The sequence below is a fragment of the Lepeophtheirus salmonis genome, chromosome 3 (assembly GCF_016086655.4).
Source record: "Lepeophtheirus salmonis chromosome 3, UVic_Lsal_1.4, whole genome shotgun sequence".
In the NCBI taxonomy this organism is placed as follows: Eukaryota; Metazoa; Arthropoda; class Copepoda; order Siphonostomatoida; family Caligidae; genus Lepeophtheirus; species Lepeophtheirus salmonis.
This window is the reverse complement of record NC_052133.2, coordinates 21,694,656-21,718,819: the sequence shown is the minus strand read 5'-3', so window position 1 is coordinate 21,718,819 and position 24,164 is coordinate 21,694,656. Positions and strand designations below refer to the sequence as shown.

At 32.6% G+C, this 24,164-nt stretch overlaps 2 protein-coding genes and 1 long non-coding RNA gene across 3 annotated transcripts; all 3 read right to left on the bottom strand.

The window, feature by feature from the left end:
• Positions 1-6,260: 6,260 nt before the first annotated feature.
• Positions 6,261-12,571, bottom strand: LOC121114369 (uncharacterized). Its single transcript, XM_071886849.1, has 12 exons — positions 12,509-12,571; positions 12,271-12,379; positions 12,024-12,215; positions 11,527-11,754; positions 11,436-11,456; positions 11,198-11,368; positions 10,922-11,137; positions 10,056-10,226; positions 8,210-8,449; positions 7,986-8,121; positions 7,872-7,923; positions 6,261-6,468 (listed from the first exon to the last, which is right to left on the bottom strand). Exons 1-12 carry the CDS (start codon positions 12,569-12,571, stop codon positions 6,439-6,441), a joined length of 1,629 nt encoding a protein of 542 aa, XP_071742950.1. The 3' UTR covers positions 6,261-6,438.
• Positions 12,572-14,141: 1,570 nt separating this feature from the next.
• On the bottom strand, positions 14,142-19,736 carry LOC121114643 (C-type mannose receptor 2). The gene is made up of 5 exons (XM_071887167.1): positions 19,472-19,736; positions 18,769-18,942; positions 18,500-18,700; positions 17,405-17,545; positions 14,142-15,058 (listed from the first exon to the last, which is right to left on the bottom strand). Exons 1-5 carry the CDS (start codon positions 19,719-19,721, stop codon positions 15,000-15,002), a joined length of 825 nt encoding a protein of 274 aa, XP_071743268.1. The 5' UTR covers positions 19,722-19,736; the 3' UTR covers positions 14,142-14,999.
• A 1,421-nt stretch (positions 19,737-21,157) lies between these two features.
• On the bottom strand, positions 21,158-22,449 carry LOC139904941 (uncharacterized). Its single transcript, XR_011779282.1, has 2 exons — positions 21,820-22,449; positions 21,158-21,768 (listed from the first exon to the last, which is right to left on the bottom strand). It is a non-coding gene; the product is annotated as an uncharacterized lncRNA (long non-coding RNA).
• Between the last annotated feature and the right edge of the window lie 1,715 nt (positions 22,450-24,164).

Sequence of the window (24,164 nt, the reverse complement as noted above, 5' to 3'; positions counted from 1 at the left end):
CTTTACAATTATTTCTAGATAAATCCCCTTCATATATTGACCACAACTGGCCTTGAAATGGTTCATTCTTTCACGCCAATTTTCGATGATGCGATCGAGCATTGTGACTGGAATCTCAGAAATAAATCGCTCAATATTTTTTTCCAATGCTTCAATCGTCGCTGGTTTATCCACATAGACTTTTGCTTTTACGTAGCCCCAAAGAAAAAAGTCCAAAGGTGTGATATCACACGATCTTGGCGGTCAATTCACCGGGCCAAAACGTGAAATTAATTGCTCACCAAAATGATGTCCCAATAAGTCCATTGTTACGCGCGCTGTGTGGCAAGTGGCACCGTTTTGTTTGAACTAAATATCGTGGAGACCATGTGCTTCAATTTGTGGTACCAAAAAGTCTGTAACCATGGCGAAAAAACGTTCACCGTTGACGGTAACGTATTGGCCGGCTGCTTCTACGCTGCAGGCTCTACCTGGCCTACCAGACGACGGGACATCCCAGCATGTTGCTGCCCCTTCAAGTTTTTCAATTCTTCTGCGAATTGTGGATTCTGAAGGTCACTGATTTTCATAGTACAATTGAACAATTTGTACACGTTGTTGTGGCGTATATCTTTCCATGAAGAATTGTAAAACATTGCTGAGTAAAAATGACGTATGAATTTGACACAACTCGCGCACGCCTGTCAAAAAATCCCTACTGCAAAAAACCGCCCGTTTTGAATCACCCTCTACTAGTAATTTATTTTTAAATATTGTTTATGGTACTTATATACTAAAAATGAGGCTTTTATAAGAAAATAATACCTTTATGTAATAAGTAGGTACATAAAGTTTAATAATCGATCAAATAGAATAAATCAAATTAGTAAAAGCAATAGGTATATTTCCGAAATAGAGGAAAAACAAATTTGTAAAAACGTAATCGAATTTAAGGAAAATTTGAGGTTTATTCGAATTACCTTCAAAAGTACAGTTAGACGGTCTTCAAATTTACCACAAAAGCAAATATAATAATGGATTCTAGTTTAGATGAATTATAATTATTCAACTTGAAATGTTTAGTAAATGACGAGCAAATTTTCCCGAAAAGGGATTTGTCCAATATAAGCAATTTTTTGTGCACGGTATGAAATAATAAGTACGTATATATTAGTAATGGGACGATTATTTGTAAATCGGAAAATTGGCTGTTCTTCAAGGAAACAGCATCAGGAAAATAATGTTTAATTTGTGATTCCAATTCTTATTTATTACTGGTATTGAACTATTTTTTCTTTTCTAAGCTATAAAAAAAATTTCTAAAAAATTTAATTTTTTGTTAGTAAATGTGCATTTTTTAAACTTTTCTCCAAAAAATTTAATATTTGATTTATTTTTTTTCCAAAATCTTCTATTCGAAATTTAATTTTTGGAATTTTTTTCTAAAAAAAATAATATATTAGTTATGAACAGCTGTGGATTTTTGATTTTTTTTTTGGAAAAATTTATTTTTTGTGAATAGTTGTGGATTTTGAATTTTTTTCCAAAAAATTAAACTTTCAAAACAGCAGTGGATTTTTGAATTTTTTTGAGAATAGCAACAAGATTTTTAATTCCTTTTTAAAAAAATTTAAGTTCTTATGAATTTATGAATAAAAATTTAAACATCAAATTGTAGAATTGAAAAATTTTAAATATCAAATTGCATATGTGAAATTTTTTTCCAAAATATTAAACTTTTCAGATTTAAAAATTAAATTTTCACATTTATTTTCCAAAATTCTACCCTATTTTTCCTATAAATTGTTTTAAAAATAATTTATAAATATGACTTGAAATATAATTTTTTCCTTTTCTTTTCAATAATTCTATTTTACATATGAAAAACCTAAAAATGTTTTATCTAATATATTTTTCAATTTAAAAAACTCTCTTTGCAATAAAATTACAGAAGATTAGCTAATTATATTTATAGGGAATTTTCATAATACGTATATATTTAATATTATGGATTAGGAATGTGCTTTTGGGGGTTACGTATGCATTTTGTAAATTGCACATACTCATAGTATGTATCTGCATATACACATATTAAACTAATTTAATTGTTATATAATTAATATATGTATTTATTTCATTTAATTTAATTTCTTCTAATTAATATTATTAAGAACAATTGTATTACGAATAGATAGATTAGTATTATTCACAATACATTTGCTGCAAAGGGTATTAATCCTTTCATTTAGATATAATAATATTGAAATTAAGGCAAGATTTGAAGCCTTTTTAGCTCCCCACGCACTTTTCTTCATTTGTTTTCTTAGAAAGGAGGGCCAAGGAAATCAATAGTGCAGTAATGATGTCATTTAAGAGCTGAAACTTTAAGCCTTTGATATAAGTGTCGTTTGCTTCATATACCTCGAGATAAAGAATCGGGATCTCTCAGGAGGGATGATTTGGATGTGATAATCACCGGAACGATGGATGAAGGCAAAAGTATATAAGGGTTCTGTATGAAAGTCTCTTACCCTCGGTAAATAAACTTATCCAAATGGAGGATATATTTTTTAGCTGAACCATGTTTTTGACAAAGAGTATTGTACACCATCATTCCCAAATTTGAATCCCTTCGATTACTACTTTTGGCAAATATTCGAGAAGAAGGCTTGTCAAGTCCACCATCCCAAGATTTACACATTCGATGATTCCATTGAGCATGAATGCGGATTAACTATTCGAGAAAAAATTTGTGGAGGTTGCTCGAGATTAGAAAAAGGAGTGGTTGTCTGAGATTCAAATTTTGAGTAATTACTCCTCATTAATACATGTAAACAACATCTTAATAAAAGAGTACGATATTTTCATTTAATATCCTATTTATACAAGTGGGTCACTCTGTAAGATGTAGGATTTTTGCTAAAGTTCCTTCCCTCACAAAACACAAAATCCCGAGCTTTCAACTGAGCAGGAATATCAGAGTCTTAAGGCACCGACTACTGTAGCTAAAGACTACATTCCTACTCAGTTGAAAGCGTGTGACTTTGTGGGGACAAGTTTGGCTGTCAAAAATACAATCAGAAACTTTGTTGGGCTTATAGAAGACAATAAAGATGAAATGGAGAACGGAATCCATGAACGGAAAAAAGGGGAACGGGTCCACGTCTGCCTGAAATAATTATTCTTTATAAATAAACTATCATCTTTATCTGTATGTAGTTTGATTGGATAAAATATTATACGTAGATGAACACTTTTTAAAACTACAGAGGGAAAAAAAGCTGCTGGAGGTTATTATTATTATTATTTTTTTTTGGTACACTCAATTTGTCCAACACATCAAAATCAACCCAATTACCGGTTTTTTCATCCTCATATTGATCTTTCAGAAATACTTTGAAGAAATATCAAGTCCTTTTGCTATAAAACTCTGAGTGATTTTCCTTCGCAGTTGTCATTATTTTTTTAAATTCCTGAGTAGTAAACATCATTTCCTAAATAGATTCAATTATAGTCAAAACGTAATTGAACATTCGTGTGTGCTCATACAAGATGGAGTGTAAGACTGAGGATTTGTTGCAGAGTTAAAATTGTAAGCCCTTGTTGGACTCAGGGTAGAATTGAGGATTAGTATCGGTATTTATTCTAGCAAATGTCCTTGTGTATAACCTTTTCTCCTTCCTTCTTTGTTGAATGAAAAGTCATGAGCATAATTCTTTCAAATTTTAAGGGTTATCATGTTGATTCTTGATTTCTTTTCTTTAACATGCCCATTTGAACCTGGAGGTTCATCACTGAATATGTTTTATATTTCAAATAACAATAGGGGTGAGTAATATAAAATTAGTTGAATTTTTTTTAAGCCATTTCCCTAATAATATTAATGATATTACAAAAAGATAGGCGGCAAACGATAGATTCTTTGTTAGAGAGAGATGTGATCACAACAATGATTTGATAAAGAATAAATAAATAAGAAAAAAGAGCACACGCAACAACCTTTTTTCCTTTCCATATTTTTTAAACAGTTATTTATCCATACTCCTTCCTCAGTTTTTGTCATAGTGGCAAGATGAGCCGAGCTCATTTGCCTAATAAACGTGAACCATATCTTATAAAAGGGAATGGAATTATAAAGAAGCATATTGAGAAAGTGGGAGTAAAACTTATTGTATTACTGAATTGGATAATAGGTAACATCAGCTGATAGTTATATGATTTTGGGGTTAGGAAATGAAATACTGCTATTAAAGAGGATAAATTCCTATACTTTACATAGTATTAGTAGACTGGAAATATTATAATTATATTTAAATACATATGTATCTATTTCTTTGTTGCTTGGATATTTACTTTACTTGAATTGTCTATCTTGATACTATACATACATATCAACAAGGTCTTTCGAAATCAACGTTTCCCTTGCACCTATATCTGAGAATGCTCTCGTAAAGAATGGTCGACCTACTTTAGGATTTACTTGTATCGTAAGACGGGGAGTGGAATGCTTAATAGATGACAGACTATTAGTAATGATGAAAGCCGTTTCTATAAAGTCAGTTGAGATTAGTATCTTGAATGACCATTCCGGCCATCTACACAAACTAAAGAAATACAGCCTGTTCTTGAACATTTTGTATAGGTGCTGTTTTGGAATTTGCCCACGGAACAATGATGATTGTATCTTCCGCAACTAAAAAAATCGATCATGTTAGTCCCTTCCTGCCATCAAATGTATTCGAAGACCGGGTGCAGACTCCCATGCAGTGGCTACATTTACAAGAATATATTTCTGTTTTCCTTTATCGTGGTTTGAGTATCATTCTCCCACGGTGTACATGAACTTTATAGCTGGATCGACAGAGTTGAGGCTTCTATATTACTCACTGTTTTTTCAAGTTCTCAACTAGATTATTTGCATCTCTAAGACATTGGTGCATACTAAGGTACTAAGGATGAGTCACAGTTCCCCGGTTTTTCTAGCCACAATTGGCAAATGTCGATATTTCTCTTTACGGCCATATTTGAAACCCCGATTTGAATTTTTTGTTGGCATAGACATTTTGAGAAATGTAAATAGGTTAGAATGGAATCGAATGGCAGTCGAAAAACTATGGAATATATATGTTTTATTCAATTCCGACTGCCGACTGCCCCTTGCAAAGTTCTTACGAGGACTTTGTGTTTGTAACTAACTTCATTCATGTGCAATACATATAAAATGATATTATAATAATAATTCTATTCCGCAAAAAGGACTATACTACTTCTAACATAAGTTACTAATGAACATACAGATACAAATCATTAAATTTCTAATACCTGCATTCCATTTAATAATATTCTTTTGACCAAAAACTGCATTAATTTAAGACAACAATAAAAAAGAAAGCCCTATAAAAGTGACAATGGGTAATTAATTTCCAAAACTATTTTTGCTGGGAATGAGATACTTTGACATATTCTATTTTCATGATGTGGCACCATAAAAACCTTTTTTTATAATGTGGGGCAATCAGGCTGAAGAAGTAGTTGCAGGGTGGCCGTGGTTTTATTCTCAAGGCAAGATTCTAAAGTTTTCTTGTGTATACTATCAATTAATAGCTTTCGTGCGTTGAAGTAGTGAGAAACGTGTGTTTACCGTTAAAAATAAATATTGTCAAAAGCTGGTCTGACAGAATACTTTATGATATAAAACGAATATTTATTTAGCATCTGAGTTTTTATTGGTACTATTAATGAAATCAGTTCATCTTTACAATTTCTAATGCACAAAAACAATTTTTCAGATAATTTCCATGATTTGAAATTCTGCAAAATTCTTTGAATGTGAATAACTTCACAGGTAATAATTTAAAAATTGTTGCTATCTGATTTGGCGTCATGCAAGAATTTTAAATTAGTGAAATTTGACCAAATTGGGTAATTGGAATTGTATTTATTCCAGAAAAAGAAACATTTTTAATACCTTTGTACAATCCGCAATACCTAATTGTTTAAGCAATAATTCATCCTCAACTATTTAATAAAATATATTGTTTATTAAAGTTTGCACGGTTTACATATTATAATTGTTCCTCTAAAACCTGTCAATAAAAAGTAAAAATGAAAAATCAACTTGTATTCATATACCCAAGTTCGGTGTATGGACAATCTGTGTCGTCAACACAACACTCTGATATGATTTTTAAAACTATATAAAACAAAAAATTTAATGTATACTATCAAAATCTAACAAAAATAAAACTTGTACTAATTGATAAAACTTGTTTTATAAACCGTTATTAAAAAGAAAGCTTTATTACCACAAAAATTATTAACAGGTTAAAAAAATTTCATGAGTGATGGCTTGATCTTATCAAATTTATAATACAACAAATTTAGCTTCCACAAAATTCTATTTGAATATTGAACATGCAAATAAAAATGTCGCAACTAAATCCATCCAACAATAGCCCTCTAATGACCCAATGTAAGGTTGGAAGTATCCTATATTAAGTAAAAGAAACATAATAATTATCATGGACTTCAATGCACATTAGAGGTCTCGTCTTTGGGCAAAAACATTTTCTGACTGCACTAAGCTCTTTACTCCTAAAGGGCCTCAATAAAACGCCAGAGCTTTAAAATTATAATTAAAGCTATATATAAAGATAATAAGAAATACTAAATATTTGTACGTTTAAAATAATAATATCAGTTGGCAACCTGATTATTCTAGACAAGGTGAATGTTGTTCTATTTTTCTTATTTGTGTTAATGTTATATTAACTACTTGATAGGTTAAAGTTTGTCTGTGGAGGACACATTTTAACAAAGGACCGTGTGTTGCTAAAGCTCAGGGTGGCAAACTAAAAAAAAAGGAGAGATCCTATCCATAATATTAATTCAAAGTTGTCTGTCTATTTGTCAAGTTTAACGACACCTAATAATTTTGAGCATTGTTGGGTATCTCGCTAGATAACATATAAGTGCATTCAGCGTGTAGAAATTTTTCATATTCAAAGTATAAAAAGTTTAAAGCATTTTTATGGTTTGGGAAGGCTTAGACCCAAAAAATTTCAACAGTGTTATATAATCTATCTAGATATATTTAATAGAGTTTGTGTATGTGTCCACACCGTTGGACCTAGGAGGTTGAAACATTGCATGGGCCCCTCTTTTGAACCTAGTAAGACTTTTTCCATACCCATAATACAAATATGTTTTTTTTGAAGGTCAAGAAGACTAAATGGGGTGTTAACTTATAAATATAAAAAAACCTGGTGTCTCAATAAACAACTATACGAACAACTATGTTTTTATTAATTTATTCTAACTCAAAAAGTGATGGGGAAAAAAAAAAAAAAAATCGGCGAAAATAAATGAACTTTCTAGAAATTTGTCTGGAGACTCATTTGCATATAAATTTGAGACGCAAAAAAATGATGTTTAAATGAAATATATATAATTTGTCTGAATCATTTTTCATCGAACGTTTTTTTTAAGAAGAAATGCTACAAAATGTTGTATTTTGGACATATTTGACCATTTTAACAAATACTTTTTACAATATTAGCAGCAAAAATCAACCAGTTATACGGGTGGGTCTTTTTGCTTTAGGAAATTATTCTTCTTAACATTTTTGTTTTTTGCAAGTACGGCAAAAATCATCTTTGAAAGCTTGTGCTCCTCCTTGCAACTTCAATAAATGCTATTAACTACTTTTTTAGCTACCCCCCCCAGGAGCTTGCAACGCGCCACTGAGCAGCACCATGTCGAAAATGGCATTAATAAAAGGCAATTTTCCAAATAACGTATATCTTCTATACGAATAGAGTAAACTGCAGTTAAAAAGCTTTATCCAAAAATAGGAAACTCTAACGGCATATGCGATTGTATATAATATTCACAAAGGTGACTCCGATGTGTACATCCGGTGTTGTTCCCAATGGAGGTTCTGGTCTAAATGAAAAGTTGATTTTATTTGGGAATACATATCATATGTAAGTGGTCGGAATACTTACGTGAACTCATCATTGTAGTAAACACTACAATAAAGTATTTTTGATTTAACATATAAACTTATGAGAATACACCTGCATTTTACATACTCATCTTTGTAATGAAGCTCTGGAGGACTTGGTGGAAGCTGTGGATAATCTAAATATTCAAAAAATATATAAAAAACAGTATCAAATAAGTAAGTAAGAGTAATGTGAACAGATTCTGTTTATACCCAGGTACTCACTTGGTGCTACCTGACAAAAAAATTGGAGCTTTGCTTCACATTTCCAAGGTTCGTATGCGTAGGTAAGGCGGCCATTCCATGAGTTCACTCCAAAACATTTTTTAATATCATCATGAAAACCTGACTTAACCAGAACTGGTGTACTCAATTCAGGGTCATACTCATCTCCGTTATCCCACTGTAATATGGACTTATCCCCTTTGGTAAGACCAATATAAAAGTCTTCTGGGTGGGCCATGTCTAATGAGAATCATTAATGTTCAATTTAAACGTGGGCCAATATATCGGAAAAATATGAAACATCTGCATCGTATCAAATTCGGTCAAAAATCCTTAATATTTACTCCAATATTATGCAATCAGTCAAAATATAAGGTTGATATATTATTAAGATTTCTCAAGTGTTTTTGCTATTTAATTATTATTTTGTCTTTTGTCATGGAAGAGCTGCAAATGCTGGGAAACAAAACAAGCCATGTGTGACATTTAAATGCATTTATAATACCATAGGGAGTATTTAGATTTTGTATGTAATTATTTGAAAAAAAATAGGCAAATGCTGTAACCGAAAAAATGTTGAATGGTACTTCATATTTTAGTAGTAAAAAATAAGGATGATCTTTTGACAAAAAATAAAATCGGCCTTACTAAAAAAAAATATTTTAAAAATAGAAAGAAATATTACTCACATTCTGGATAAAAATGTCATTTGAAATATAAGTCGGAAAAAACAGGATGTCAATCAGAAAGTTTATACAAAATTAAAATAAAAAAACCTTTCAAAAAATCTTACCAACAATGCAATTAGATGCAGGGGGCATCTAACCATTTGCAAAATATCAGGAAATAATTTTTAAATAAATCAGATTGGACAATAATTGGTTGGGCGGAGAAAAAATCTTTACACTTCTTTTTTGCTATATAAATCAAGGTTTCTGTGAATGCAGTAAAATTGTTCTGGTAAAATACTATAAAAAAACTAGATTCTCCTAAGTAGTGTTGTGTAGCTCCTTATTTAGGACCAATGTCCGGTTTAGTCTCATTCAGTCCAGTCCCACTTGTCAGTCCTTAAAGAAGGTTAAATCGATCCCTTGGGACGTCAATGACAGTGGTTTTCCTCCTACAAATATCTTATTTTGCTCATTAAATCATTGATATTTTATGAAAAAAATTCAATGATCGATAGTTAAGGACCGGTCCCAAGGACAAATGGTCCTAAGACTAGACTGGACTCTACGGAATATATAAGGATCGACACAACACTAATCCTAAGTATCTTAGAAGCCAATAAAATGTGATCTGAACGTGACCAACGAATTTAGGTCTGTGCACTTTTGGACGCTGGTAAGAAACCAACAGAGGAGAAGTTGTTACCATGGCTCATAGAAGTGGCGTTCCAGCAGGATGGTGGGCCTTCACACACGTCCAAAATGGCCCAGAAGAAGTTGTATCTCTTGCCAAAGAAATGTGCCCCCCCCCCTACTCACCAGATACAAACCCATTGAACTTCACTTTTTGTGTGTATGTTGAATCCAAAGCCTGCACCGTCCGTCACCCAAACAACCTCAAGGACACGGTCATCCAGCCATAGCATGCCCTGTGTCCTTCTGTGACCGCCTGGAAGGCCATCATTGATGCTAAGGTGGCTACATCGATTATTAGGGTAGCCAACATTTCATATTAGTTTTTATTTTATTTATTGACATACATTATTAATACTGGTTGCTGAAATGCATCTTGATAAAGTTGTAGATTGAAAGTGTAAAGGTTTTTTCGCCGCACCCGGTATTGTCTTTATCTAATTCTATTATCATTCATATCATGGATATTGTGTCACACTACTCACCAAATAGGAGAAAGTTCATTCTCTTATCTGTTACTACTACCATGTGGGATCCCTTTTTTGGGCTCATGGATCTGCATCGATTTTTGGCATGGTAGAAATCCAGTTTCTCTTTTGAATAAAATAGACAAGTGTCCGTTGCCTCAAAATAGAAAAAGCCAAAGGGACAGTATGCTACAGTAAAAGAGATTAAACAAAGGATTATCATGTCAAAAAGAGCCTTGACTCTATCTGTTTATTTATTGATTACGGGAGTACTCAATATTGCTAGGAGTTATTAGGGGTCGACAGCCAGACAAACTTTGCTCTATTAATATATAAAATATACAATCCCCTTTCTTCTATTTTTTTTTCCATCTATGGCCTCCACTCATATAAAGCATTATTATTTTTTTTTCTTGGGAGGGGGGTTGAAATATTCACATAAAATTAAATTTTTAAATTTTTTGAAAAATTAAAGTTTTCAAAAAAAATTCAAAAAACAAAATTAAATTTTAACATGAAACTTTTTAAAAAAAATTAATATGCAGAAAAATTAAATTTTTAGAAAAAAAAATTTGATAAATAAAATTTTTTCGGAAAAAATTTCTAAAATCCATATCTATTCACAGAAAATTAATTTTTTGGGGAAAAAAAATTATAAAAACCTTGTTATTCATATAAATTAAATTTGTGAAAAATATTTGAAAAATGAATTTTTTTGCAAAGAAATTTATGAAAACTTAGTTAAATTTCAATTATTGAAAAAAAAATTAAAATATTAAATTTTCTAGTAAAAACCAAAGTTCCTTGTATTTTTTTTTTGGGGGGCTAAAGACCCTTTATCCCTCTCCCTGCGGACGCCCCGATATAATTATGCATTTCAGTACCTGGTATGGTCTCACATAGAAATAACTTGCTTTCTTTACAATCCCCACGAACTCGGTTCAGATTTTTTGATGCAAGTACACAATCTGGATCCTGATTATTTTCGTCTGAGATCCTGTAGGCCAAATCCTCATAATCTTTTCCGTTCTCCCATACATACTCACCCCTAGTCTTCAGGTCCGAAAGTCCAATAAAAAACTCCTTCGACCCCAACTTATCTAGACTCAAAAGCTTTCATTTACTAACAAATCCTAACAAGATCTGGGAGTATGCCTCACTGGAAACTATTTTGATGAGATCCTCCTTGTTGACGGAGGCGAGTGAGGAGCCGCGGATTGGGTTTCTACTTTTACAATATTTTCTAGCTTCTTCATATGTTCTGTTTTGTTCTGAGATATGGTAGCAGGTATTTGACTCTTGGAAATACAAGTAATCAGGCAAGCAAAAATCTGGGGAAAAAACCTTTTTTTGTCTTTCTTTGTATAATAAATACAAAGAGTTTAAGAAATAGTTTACCTTGATGTTCCACAATTAATGCTGTTTTCAAGAAAAGAGGAGTGGAAAAACAATAATTAGTTGGGGTTTTTTTCATGAACAAGGGACTCACATGGTTCAGTTTCACAGCCATAATACTTTGTTTCTTTGCACTGATCTAATCCATAATTTTTGACATTGTAGAAGACACAATCATAGTTATCATTCCAATGCGAAACTTGATTCTTGTCATATGGATCTCCAAGGTCCCACTCTGGGTAGCCCTCATGAGACAAGTCATTGAGTCCAAAATATCTAGGACTTGGATATTGGTCTGAAAAAGAAAAGAAGAAATACCCTTTTTATCGAGTGACGTCAGTCTTGTGGCTTAACTTAACCCTCTATAAGAGCCTGAACAGAGGTATCTGTAATAGAGGCTAAACGGGAATTAAATTTGGAGGGTGCTGTATATGGACAGGAATTTCTTGCATCTGTATAATTCAAATAATCCTTGGAGAAATAGAAGCAAGAGCTGACATTTGGAAATTTGATATAATTAGCCGGACAAATGATCTCTGTGGATGATATTTTTTATTTTACAGAATCCTGGGAAAAATGTAAAAGAATTACTTGGTTCGTATTCACAAACATAGGCGTGATTGTCATCACATTTGGTCACGTCATGCCCATTATTGCCATAAATTCCACAATCCAGGTCGTTTTCCCATTGGAGCCCATCAGTATGTCCGTCACTCTCCCAAACAAATTCATCTCTCTTAACCAAATCATTACCACCCACAAAAACAGGGTAGTCCACTGATCCTATTGAATAAAAGTGTTACTACACTTACCACACATGAGTATGCTCAATATTCACTTTCAATGTAGGATTTTACATTCCCATTTGCCACATTGACCAATGCAGAACTTGCATGGGGGACATTACTTGCACAATCGTCTCGAGCTTCAAAATATGTTCTCAAGTCCTTCGAGAAGAAGTAGCAAATATCTAATGCCGTATTGAGACTATAATTCCTCGGGCAGTGCTCTGAAAAATCCCTCCCCAAAAATGTATCATGTAATGGATATAAAAGGCGGTTTTACAAGGGGCTTACGTGGCTTTTGTTCACAACTGTAGGCATGTCTTTCATTACAATCTCTAAGCTCAAACTGCCCATTCTGATGGACTGTGCAATTTTGATCATTGTATATGACCCATTCATTCAAAAATGTTACATCAACGTGTTCTAATCATAATAATATAAAACAGTTAATTAAAAGAATGAACAATATTGAAACTTTTTTTGTGTTCTTGGATCCTGTTTGCTTTCACCTCGAAAAATATGAAAATGTCTTTGATAAATCAAAAATTTCTAGGTTTGTGGCCTACAGAGTGTATTTTTGAAGTATTTCCTTTGCAACATTTACTTGATTAAATGAAGCCATAAATTTATTTTATAGATACATGCTTCCACATTTAAAAAAAATAACAACTTATTAGTATTTCTGTATCTCTTTTTAATTGGGAGAAAATGCTGGTTGAGCTTAAAAAAATGACAAAAAATTGACTCTTTCTTTAAGAGTCTAATAAATTCTTCATTTTTGATCACAATGTAAAATTCATATTTTATCGTAAAATTAAACTTCATAGTAAAGAAGATCAATTAGCAGATTTCATGCTTGAAAAAATGTGTCGATATATTTATTAAGCTATTATTGTTTATTCATAGTAAATGAAACATTTCGGTAATAAATGTCATTTTCATGGCTATTGTGGTAACGGGAATCAGCAACAAAATATTTCAAACCCAGGGCAAACAATTTGTCGACTAATATTATCAACTTCGTTTATAATTCGGATTATCATTTCATTTTGATGTTCTACTAATATTCATCCAATACATTAATTATTACCGTACGCGGACAACTGCCTGTGGAAAAATTGCCCTCGAGAAAATTACCGTGAAGGAAGATTGCCTGTATTTTACTCAAACTTCATGATGAATAACAACGCCCTATAAATTCACTTAATAGTATTTAGGACAAATATCTAAACATATATGATTGATCCATACTTCAGGAGAGTACTTTCAAATTGAGGTAATATTATCGCAGTTTATGAGGGATAAATTGCTCAAGGCCCCTTAAAATATGTTTGAATACTCTCCGCCTTCGGATTAGCCAGTGTCCCGGGGGTAGTGTGAGATTGTTAAAAACCCCTGGCAATTCATCCAATACATCCAAGGAATCCAAGGGCTTGGAAAACTATTTTTTGGTATTCTTGGATGTCTTGGATGAAGTGGTGGTGGTTTTTAGCAAGCAATCCCACACTATCCTGTAGCCAACCCGAGGATGGAGGGGATTCAACCATATTTTAAGAGAGTCTAAGCTATTTATCCCATCTCCCCCTTCCTTACCACTCTTCTTTATCACCTTTTTTTTAAAAATTGGAATGAATTCAAATAATTGCAAGGTAAATTATATTGCAAGTATATTACTCACACTTGAAGGTACTCCCATGGAGAATGGAACAAACAAATATATTTAGATATTCGTTATAAATAACATTAAGCCAATTTATAATGTCTTATTATTCATCTTGAAGTTTGAACAAAACACGGGCAATTTTCTCTAATTTTTCTACATAGCAATTTTCTCCAGGGCAATCTTCCCGAGTGTAGTTTTCCAAGTACTATTATTACCTATAAAAGAACCATAGATCCCATATTATAAAACGCCCTCTACATAGCAACATAACAAAATATATTTAATGAAAGTATCTACATACATCAGTTTACCAATTGAATTCATTTAGTAAAACCTTAAGTACTTTTAAAGTTCTATTCTTAATTAAGTTTTAATTATAGACTTTATCATTCTCATCATGTTGAGATTTTTATCCACTCACTCACAACAAAAATGAAGAAAAAATACTCATAGTATCTAGCCTATTTTTGTTGCCAGGTGTTAATTATTGTTTGAATATTATAAAGATTGGATTGATAATTTTATCAATGTTGAGTATTAAATGACACAAAGGTCCTTGATTTATATAAATTGACACAAAAATTATTTAGTTCATAGTACGTTAAGTCAGCTGTTTTTAATCAAAAGGGTCAACTCTTGAACCCTGTTGAATTGAAATAGTTGAGATGGAGTCAAATGGGTGCACCAAAGAACACTCATTTTTCAGTTCATATCCCTTGAGTTTTGTTCCCCAATATATGTTTTAAAAATATTAATGGGAAAAATAAATTCAAATTAAAGTTCCTGAGACGTCAGAAAGATGAAGAAAAGAGATAGAAACAAAGAATGAGAAAAAAAAAAGGAGATATATTATACAATTTGTTATAACATTAAACCTGATGTCTCAACCTGTATAAATAAATTATTTCAAGCTCCATGGACACAAGTTGACTCGTTGCATACCCGTAGATAGTGAGGTATTCCAAAAGACGTATATTCAAGGAAGTCCTCGGAGCAAATCCGTTTTCTTTTTCTCTCTCTTTGTGTCTATCTCTTTTATTCTTCTCTCTCTTTGTTTCTATCTCTTTTATTCTTCTCTTTCTTTGTTTCTATCTCTTTTATCCTTCTCTCTCTTTGTGTCTATCTCTTCTTGCTGTGGCATACCAATAAATATGGACTTTTATTATCAATTGAGATCTCTGAGAGAAAAAATTGGTCAATTTTAGAATCAGGGGATTAAATTGAATTAAGGTGAGTATATGCTGTTCTAGTACATATAAAAAAGTTTGATTTTGTTGGATAGTTTTATGAGTGAAAATATATTGAATAGTAGAAAATCCAGGCTGAATGTAATCTTTATATCACAAGAAAATTAGTCTTGCTACGAAATAGCTACAATGAAGATTCATTTGGAAAAAGGTATTTAATGATGGACTTTTTTTATATATTGAGAAATCGAGAGAGCTCTAAGAGACACAACGTTTATAAAATTTGCAAATGCTGTTGATTGGTTCCCTTCTTTTAAATGGGAATAAATGAATGTGTCTATGAAATTAGTAAAACAAATTTTTTTTATAAATTCTTATATTAATTTAATTTATTATTTTTGAAATTTCTTTAGTTTTTATTCAAAGATTGGTAACTAAAGAACTGACGGAAGAATATGAGTGAAGGAAATGGTTTACAATATTTCCAATATAACCCAAACTTTCTCACTTTCAAATTGAAAAATAAATTGGTGTTAAAAGAAGTTTAATAGAACTGCAATGAGGCTTTCCTTTTTGTTGAAGATCTCGGATCTGGCCAAGTTATAGAAGAGAATCCATTGAAAAACACTTGTATTTTTTAGAGTTGTACCAATGCATTAGAATTGGCAAGAATCCGTATTTTTTGAAGTATCGGAATAGGTTCAATAATACCGATTACACCGATACGATTGATATGGATAATATGACTTTTTTTTAAGCTCATTTTTAGAGACAGAATTACGGTTACAAATTCAAAAAAAAATGGGGGACAAAGTACAGAGAAAAATTATACAAATTTGCAGGTCTGTCCAGGAAATTTCCTAGAAAGTAACAATTTAGAAATAACCACATTTTTAGTGCCTCATATATTTGAATTGTATCAGTAGTCGTTCAAGAATTTCATAACGGAGTTGGGTTGAGCAGTTTACTCTGGAATCATTAAGATACTTTTTTACTAAATATTTCTTCTTTGTATGCTTATTGAACAATATTGTTTATAGCAGAACTGAAGTCGAGTCTGGCTAAGATAAGTGTGCTGATTTTTTATTTTTTTTAGGAGGATAGTTCTATATTCAAACCACAAAAACTATTTTTTGTAAATCATTTCTTTTCATCAAACGTTAATTTTCAATTGTTAAGAAGAAACGCAACAAAGCGATCCATTTTTGGCATAACATTTTAGACTCAGACAGCACAATATTGTATTTTAAAGTCCGAAACATTTTATTTCATAATTTAAAATATGAATCAATTATCTATGGTTATTTTTTCGACAAAATTATATACTATATTTTTTTTGTTTTTGCAAGTATATATAATGTCAATAAATACTATTTATTTTTGCAAAAATAGTGCAAACCATTTTTTTAGAATTTTCTTCACCAATTTTCGATTAGGTAAATTGTCGACTGAAATAAAATATGGACTTCTCATCTGGACAAATTTTTTCATGGATGTATGTTTGCATGTTATTTGAAGTTTAAAAGACATTATTATTTTGTAAATTCATAACAATAAATTTTATATAAATATCTGAGCATTCTATTATAATGCTTTCCTGCAATGAAGGGTGGGTCTAAGAATTAAGAAGAAATTTCAATTTTCAAGATTTCAAGTCCCTCCTTGGCCTGAAAAACAGGCCAAGTAATCCTTTGCTAGAGTAAGAACATTCAATGTAATTGATTCATCTTAATTTTGAGTTTCAACTTGAACATTCTATTTATAGATCGTTTATTCCCTGAACACAGTATGTAATATTATGAGGGTTGTCTGAAAGATCTCTGACCTAAAGTGAAGACGGCAGCACTTGTAAATAAAAGCTAATCACATATATTTAGCATATATTGACAGTTACTAAGTAACAGTCGTTTGAGTGAGTTGATTTGATTGTTTTTGTGAAAATGAACAAAGTCGAGTATTGAAGCTTAGCCCAATCAATTCGAGTTAATTGCGGATTAATTACTGTTGTATATGAAACTTACATAGAGCATTATACGCCTTAAACAAAAATACAGTCCAAACAATGAACTGCAATATGGGAACCGGCTTCAAAAAATGCCGGAAAAATTGTTGGCTGGAAAAGTGATTGTACTATTTGGACGAGGTAAGAGATTGGAGAATCTCTGGGAGAAATGTGTAAAGTAACAAGGAGACTATGTTGAAAAATTAAATTAAAAAATCCAAAAAAATGTCTTGTACCTTTGTTAGGTAAGACAAATTTTCAGACCACCCTCGTAGATACCAGTATATACTTGTACAAAATATCACTTTAGTTAAAGTAAGTAAATAAACATATACTTCCAATGAAGACAAAGGATGCAAGGTGCCCACCATGATCTTGACAGTCCTTAATTGCATTGAAATAATCATAAGTACCATTTGAGACTCGATAGCATGTATCCGGAGATTTGTGATACGTAAATCCCGAGGAGCAGTAAACTGTGAATCAAGAGTTTACAAAATACAGAAATGATACCGGGCCGTGCAAAATTATTTACCGATGATGTGAATATACTTTTTAAGAGGTTTTGTGGCAACCAATCTGATTGTTTCGTATTTTTACTGTTAAAATAAACAAAAATCCTTACTGTGAGAGCATAACAACTTCCACACGTGAGACCATGTCCAATCAGGAAAAAAAGAGGATCGAAATTACAGCCCTCCTCCGAGTGGGAGTGCCTCATAACAACATTAAGGAACAGGTTGGGGGCGCGTTGAAGACAATTTACAACGTTTCCAAGCGCTTGGAGGCTGGGGGTGATCTCAAGCATTCCCCTGGGGATGGCAGGAAGCCCACTGTCTCAACAAGGCAAGTAAAGGCAGTATTCAAGAGGATTCCCAACAGGTCCATTGCCAGAATGGTCAGAAAGATGGGAACGTCGAGATCAACTGTTTCAAGGGCATTGAAAAGGGCTGGAGGAAAGTCTCTGAGGCGTACTGAACGCCCTCTGCTAACTGAACGTCAGCAAGAAGTCAGACTTGAGCGTGCCAAGAAAATCCAAGGACTACTGGCCCCTCACAGCCCAGATGTGAACCCACTAGACTTCTCTATCTAGGCGCACGTGGAGACCAAGGCCTTCAAAAAACGATACAAGAACATAAATGCCTTAAAGGCTGCTATCAACAAGGCTTGGGGCTCCATGGACGCCGATTACATCCAGCAAGTCTGTGGCAGCTGCAGACGTCGCCTGACCAGTGTCATTGAGTCAAATGGTGGCTATATTGATTAAATTTGATTACAAACTATTTTATTATTCTAAAAATGTATGAATAAATTGTTTCTCAACTCATTCGAAATGTCATTATTGTCTGTGATATGTTCTGAACAAAAATCGGTAAATAATTCTGCACGGCCCGGTATATACATAATATATTTGTTAAAAAGTGTCTTACACTTTTCCTCTCGAAGAGACTGACAAATGTATCTCATCTCTTTATTACAATTGACTCTATCCCACCCATGTGGGTAGTAATAGCTCTTACAACGCCTGTCCTCATACCAGGGAGGATGTGGATACCCCTCATCATTTGTGTCAACAAAGTGGCCTTCCCTCTCTCGATCACTGATGCCCACAAAGAAGGGATCCGAGTGCTCTAAGTGTAATACGTTTTGAGAGTTTTCCATTTCCTATTCATACTTAGGAAAAGTACAACATACGTACCTAATATGTGTTGAAGGAGAGTAGGGTCGCTAATTGTTGCAGCTCGAGTATCATGCTCTGAAATATCGTTTTTACAATTGTCCAGTGCAGCGGAATAGGAAACTGAGATATTTGATATCTTGTAGCATCTACTAGTTTTGTCATAGTAGAAATAATCCCCATCACAATGTACTGCTGTTTAGTATATGTTACGTAATAAAAATAAGACTATTCTAAAAACAGAGTGGTCGAGAATTAGTGTCCCATTCACTTTAAGGTCATGAAACTAAAAATAGTCCGTGTAAAGATTTCGATATACACAAATAATTCATAAATATTAGAAAAAAATATTACAAATAGAGTGCAAGAATGATGAAAAGATAATTTTGAGTACACTTCACGTGATCATTACTTTACAACTTAGATTATGTTCGAGGGGAGACCCCCGTAGTTTTCAGACCTAGCAATGACTCCTTGATGGCCCCCATGGAGAAAATCCTGACACACGTTGTGCGTAATAGCTACAAATCAGTGACAAGTTGTGACCGCCAAACAAGGGCAAAAACAATGGATGAATCATTAGTCAATTGTTTAACAATATTGAACCTGTGAAAATAGTATTAATACATATTCCAATAATCTAAATCTGTGAAACATTTTTTTTTTTTTTTTGATGGGACTCTAATTCAAAACCACTCAGTAGATCATTAGATAAAGTTTTTACTTGATTTTGTCTGACAAACGTAGGGGTTTCTAATATCGCATATGAAAAGACCCCATCCTGTACTGGGGCTATAATATCCGCAGTCAAGGATATCATCCCAAGGATAATGCCCCTCAAATACTTTGCCATTTTCCCAAACAAAATGTCCTTCCTGTTTGATATCATTTATTCCGAGAAAGAACTGCCTATTTTCTATGAAAATTATAATCAATATATATATGAATATATATACTACATACCCAACAAACATTTCGTTGGCTTAGAGCGAACTATATGCAATTAGAGAGCAAAATAGTATTTGCTATGCATTGGTATATTTACACAGCGTTTTACAGATATATACCAGCGGTGTTTAGCCATAAGACGTAAAGGATGTGTTTGAAATTATTCTGACTCACAGTTTAGTGCGGTAAATTGCCCTCATATTGCGTTTTTATATGTTATAATAATTAATTATATAAGACTATATATATAGGTAAACCAGAATATTTGTAGTGGTCGTGGGGTTTGTTCATACTTCATATTATAAAAGTGTATAATTTTGCATAAGGGGGGAGTGTGCCGTATGATTAGATACCTAGACTTAAAAGTTTTCCTTATTATTTAACATAAAAAAACTTTCATTTAAAAAAATTCTGAATAAAAATTGTTTAAATACCGATTATTTCAATTTTAAAGTATTGAAATAACTGGATTAAAAATCCAGTTAATACTCGATTAAGATTAAATTTTAAAATTATGTTACAAACTTTTCTTGTTTGGCATATATTATTTTAAATTATAAAGTATTGTAAATAAGATATTTTTATTCTCCTAATCATACTAAAAATCAAGGAAAATATATAAAAAGTAGACTTTGAATAACAATTTCTCCTATTTGACGTGTTTTAGTAATAAAAAGTTCCCGTACAACGCGGATCTCACATAACACAAATTTTTTGCTCCTATTAAAAGACTATCAAGGCCTCTTTATACAAATCAAGAGCGTCGGTAGGGGCTTAGGGTTATTTTATAATATATTTTTTAATCATAAAAGCAAAAATGTAATTTATTTCTATAATTAAAGGTAAAATCACTTATTTTAAGGGTAGCTTGTTTTCTGAAGAATATGTAATTTTTAGAGCTGGGGGGGTATGGGGGGCTAGCTGGGGGGGTATGGGGGGGGCTATTACAAGAAATTCAAATGGTCTACTGCCTTAAATGATTATGTCCCCCGGAAAAGTTATATCTGCACCCATGACACAATTACTTCCTACTGGTAGTAGTTTTTTACTCAGCATTTAAAAAATAGCATATAGTTACTTTTTTTGTACTTAGTCTTTTAACACTTACTAGTATATATCAATAAACTAACTTTCAAAGGTTTGGTAAATATACGATACGCTAGATATATGCCAGAGTTGAGCATTGAAATGTTTGTTGGGTATATTTATAATGAAAAGAGCTGTGAAAATTGTCGAAATCTTCGCCAACGTAAATTTAAAAAAAAGTATTTGATGGTAAGCTGTAAAATGTAAGTGCTTTTATTAATTACTTATCCATATTTGAAAGGTTCAAAAGTGAAAAGTGAGTAAGGACCACTACTGGGTGGGGATTTTAAATCCGAAAAATTTAAGGATAATGTATATATCAATTTTTTTGCAAAAAATTAATTAAGCAATTTACAAATCTTTAGCACTTACATACCGAGGTTCAGAGTGGAGTCAATCACTAAACCAACCACCTCCACCATCAACTTTACCACCCAACATAGCTCAGAATCTGTTACAGGCCTTGATGTGGACCTCTTTGCCTATCTTGACCACTGCTTCGAGAATGGAAGCCTGTAATGAGTCGAAAGTGTTAATTGCATGTTTATTGGACTTTCTCTTCAACACATAGTAGTCCAAGGGGTTCAGATCTGGCAGGCCACATTTATTTTGCCCAAAACATAAGGTCTTTAAATGTTGGGTTTTCAGTGGGTTTTCAGGGATACATCCGGTTCCAATTAACCGATTTAAGCAAACTGCCCCAATTGAAAATTCTTGCATGTCAACAAATCTGTTTACATCAATTTAAGCACTCTATCATCCTTATCCCGGGAGTTATTTGCGTATTTGGACATGCGTCCGGCATGTGTGGCAAACAACAATAGCCACACAGCGTTCGTATTCTGAGGACATCTCATGGATTTTGTGTTTTTTATATACAGATTTGTTAGCTAAATTTGAGGAACATACTGTCATGAGATATATAATATATCTCATGATTGCCAAGATATTGAGCTCTAAACTTGTTCCAGATTTAAAATCCCCACCCTATATATAGTAATGATCTTTTTCAGCAAGTATGTCTTATTTCAAATATACCATATTTTTTATTTCGACAACTTTCACATCCTTAATTATAACTCATACCAAAAAACGTTCTTCTTAATGTCTCGTCTTGAATCGAGGCAAGAACGATACCTCTCATGTTTCCAAACATTCTTCCACAAATTTCTTTTGCATACACATAACTGTGTGGAAATGGGGATTTATAGTAACAGAGGCCCGTTTTAGGATAGTAAAAGAAATTTATTGGACATACACCTATGACAGATCAATAATTAATTATGATTATTATTTAAAGTTAAATCTATATCAAGCAGGAAGGATTGAACTCACCATTGTACTTAATATTTGAATCCGGAAAAAGAGGGATTCCTTCGACTTGATAATCATAATTGAATGATAAGACTGGACCTTAAAAAGATTTAAAAAAAACTTACTTGATGTAAAGAAAAAGACGCAAGGAAGAATAAAAAGGATCATTGTCGACGACTTGAATCTCTAAGGGTCTATCAAGACTATGCAAACAATTCAGTCGTTATTTACATGTTATAAACGTACATTGTACTTTCTTATATATAGACCGATGAACGGCACTCTTTACAGATCATATTTGTTATCAATACGTCATGTGTGCATTCAATGATATAGTATCAAGTTTCACCTTTATTAAATCCTCAGTACTCTTCCAAAATACAAAAAAAAAAAAAGAAAAAAAGATAGACACTCTTTTGTAGAAGGGTCCAATATTTTAGATGAGACAAATGGGATCTAGGAAAACGTAAAATTTGAATAGAGAAAGTGTGTACTGGGAAAACTTACACTGGGAAAATTCGGGGTATGTTTACTAAAATCCACCATCACCACTTTTTCTTCCTAATTATTCTTCCTTTATTATTTTTTCTCTCTCTCTTTCCAAGAACCAAGAACTTTTTTCCCTACACTCAACTAGATTCTACAGCAACCTAATATATTAAAATGCATCAATCAATACATAAATACATCACCATGATAATTTTTTACATGATGATCTGGATCGTTCAAAGTAGACCAACGGTCATTATTATACTCATAATTCCTCATAGCCCCATTCTATTCGTGAATTTAGTAGAGGAAACATACGTGCAGATATCTTCAATGCACCTGCATCCGATGAAGCTACAATTGGGTGGCTTTAAGCCCGAGGACTCCTTCCATCGTTTGTGATTTGTTCGTGCGGCAGGAAGTGTAAGGAAGTATGGCGTGCAGGCATCCCCTGTTATAGGTGTTCTCGAACATCTTTTTGGAAAATATGTTCAATTAAAAGGAAAACACTTTTTTCGAAAAAAGTCACATTAGTTTAGGGAAAAAAAGTTGGACATTGGAGGTATGAATTCCCAGTTCTAGCACCAAGGAGTCAAGTCCCTTAATTTGACTACGTATAACAGACTGCTTCCTACTCTTCAAATGAGAAAGAAGATTAATGAAGAAACAAAGCACATTGTTCTCATCTCTCTATTTCAATTCTAGGTTGCTTTAAATGTACTGAGCTCTACATTTTTCCTCCCGTACATATCTCATTTCTTCGTGCTCTCATACCATCCAAACTTTGAGCGTTTACTCGACTCCTCTTTGTGATTTGCCTCAACACATCCAACCACCTCTTCTACTGATAGATCCTGGCTTATAACGAAGAGGAAATCACTGCTCTTGTCTTGTTCGTCCATTCATGAATCTTTTCTAATCTGAATAAAGCATTATATCTAAAGTATAACGATAATTAAGTGAATTACACTTCTTTCATTCGAGTTACTGTCATGTTTGTTTATAATACGTCTCTGATATTTATTAATATTACTTATTTTGTCTCTGGTTCGAACACATTAGTAATTACATAAGTGAGATTATTATTTATATTATATAAAGGATGCGAATCTTCCACCCCCCTCCCCAGTGAGTTTTATCCCATACAAATATTCCCAGTGCGAGTTATCCCAGTACAAACTTTCCCTCTACAAATTTTCCGTAAGCAACCTCTCCTGACACCAGATAAATGTACTTCCTCATAGAGAGGGAGTACAAGTCATACCGATTATTTAAATTTCACAGTAAATGAAAAATGGAAAAATGAATTAGAAAGAGAAATGTTCCTAAATAGGAACACAACTTCTGAAATTAATATCCCTGCTCCTAACTCTGGATAGAGTTGTAAATTATAAGTAATTTTGATCAAAGATAGTACATATTTATATTTTCTCAGATCCGGGCCGGTTCGAAACAGTCAACGCAAATATTTGGGTAAATTTCAGGTAAATAGTTTAACTTTCGCATCCAAGACTAAAATTAGATCGATACTTGAATCAAATTGTATGAACATTTTACCCTAAGTTCGGACCTTAATATGA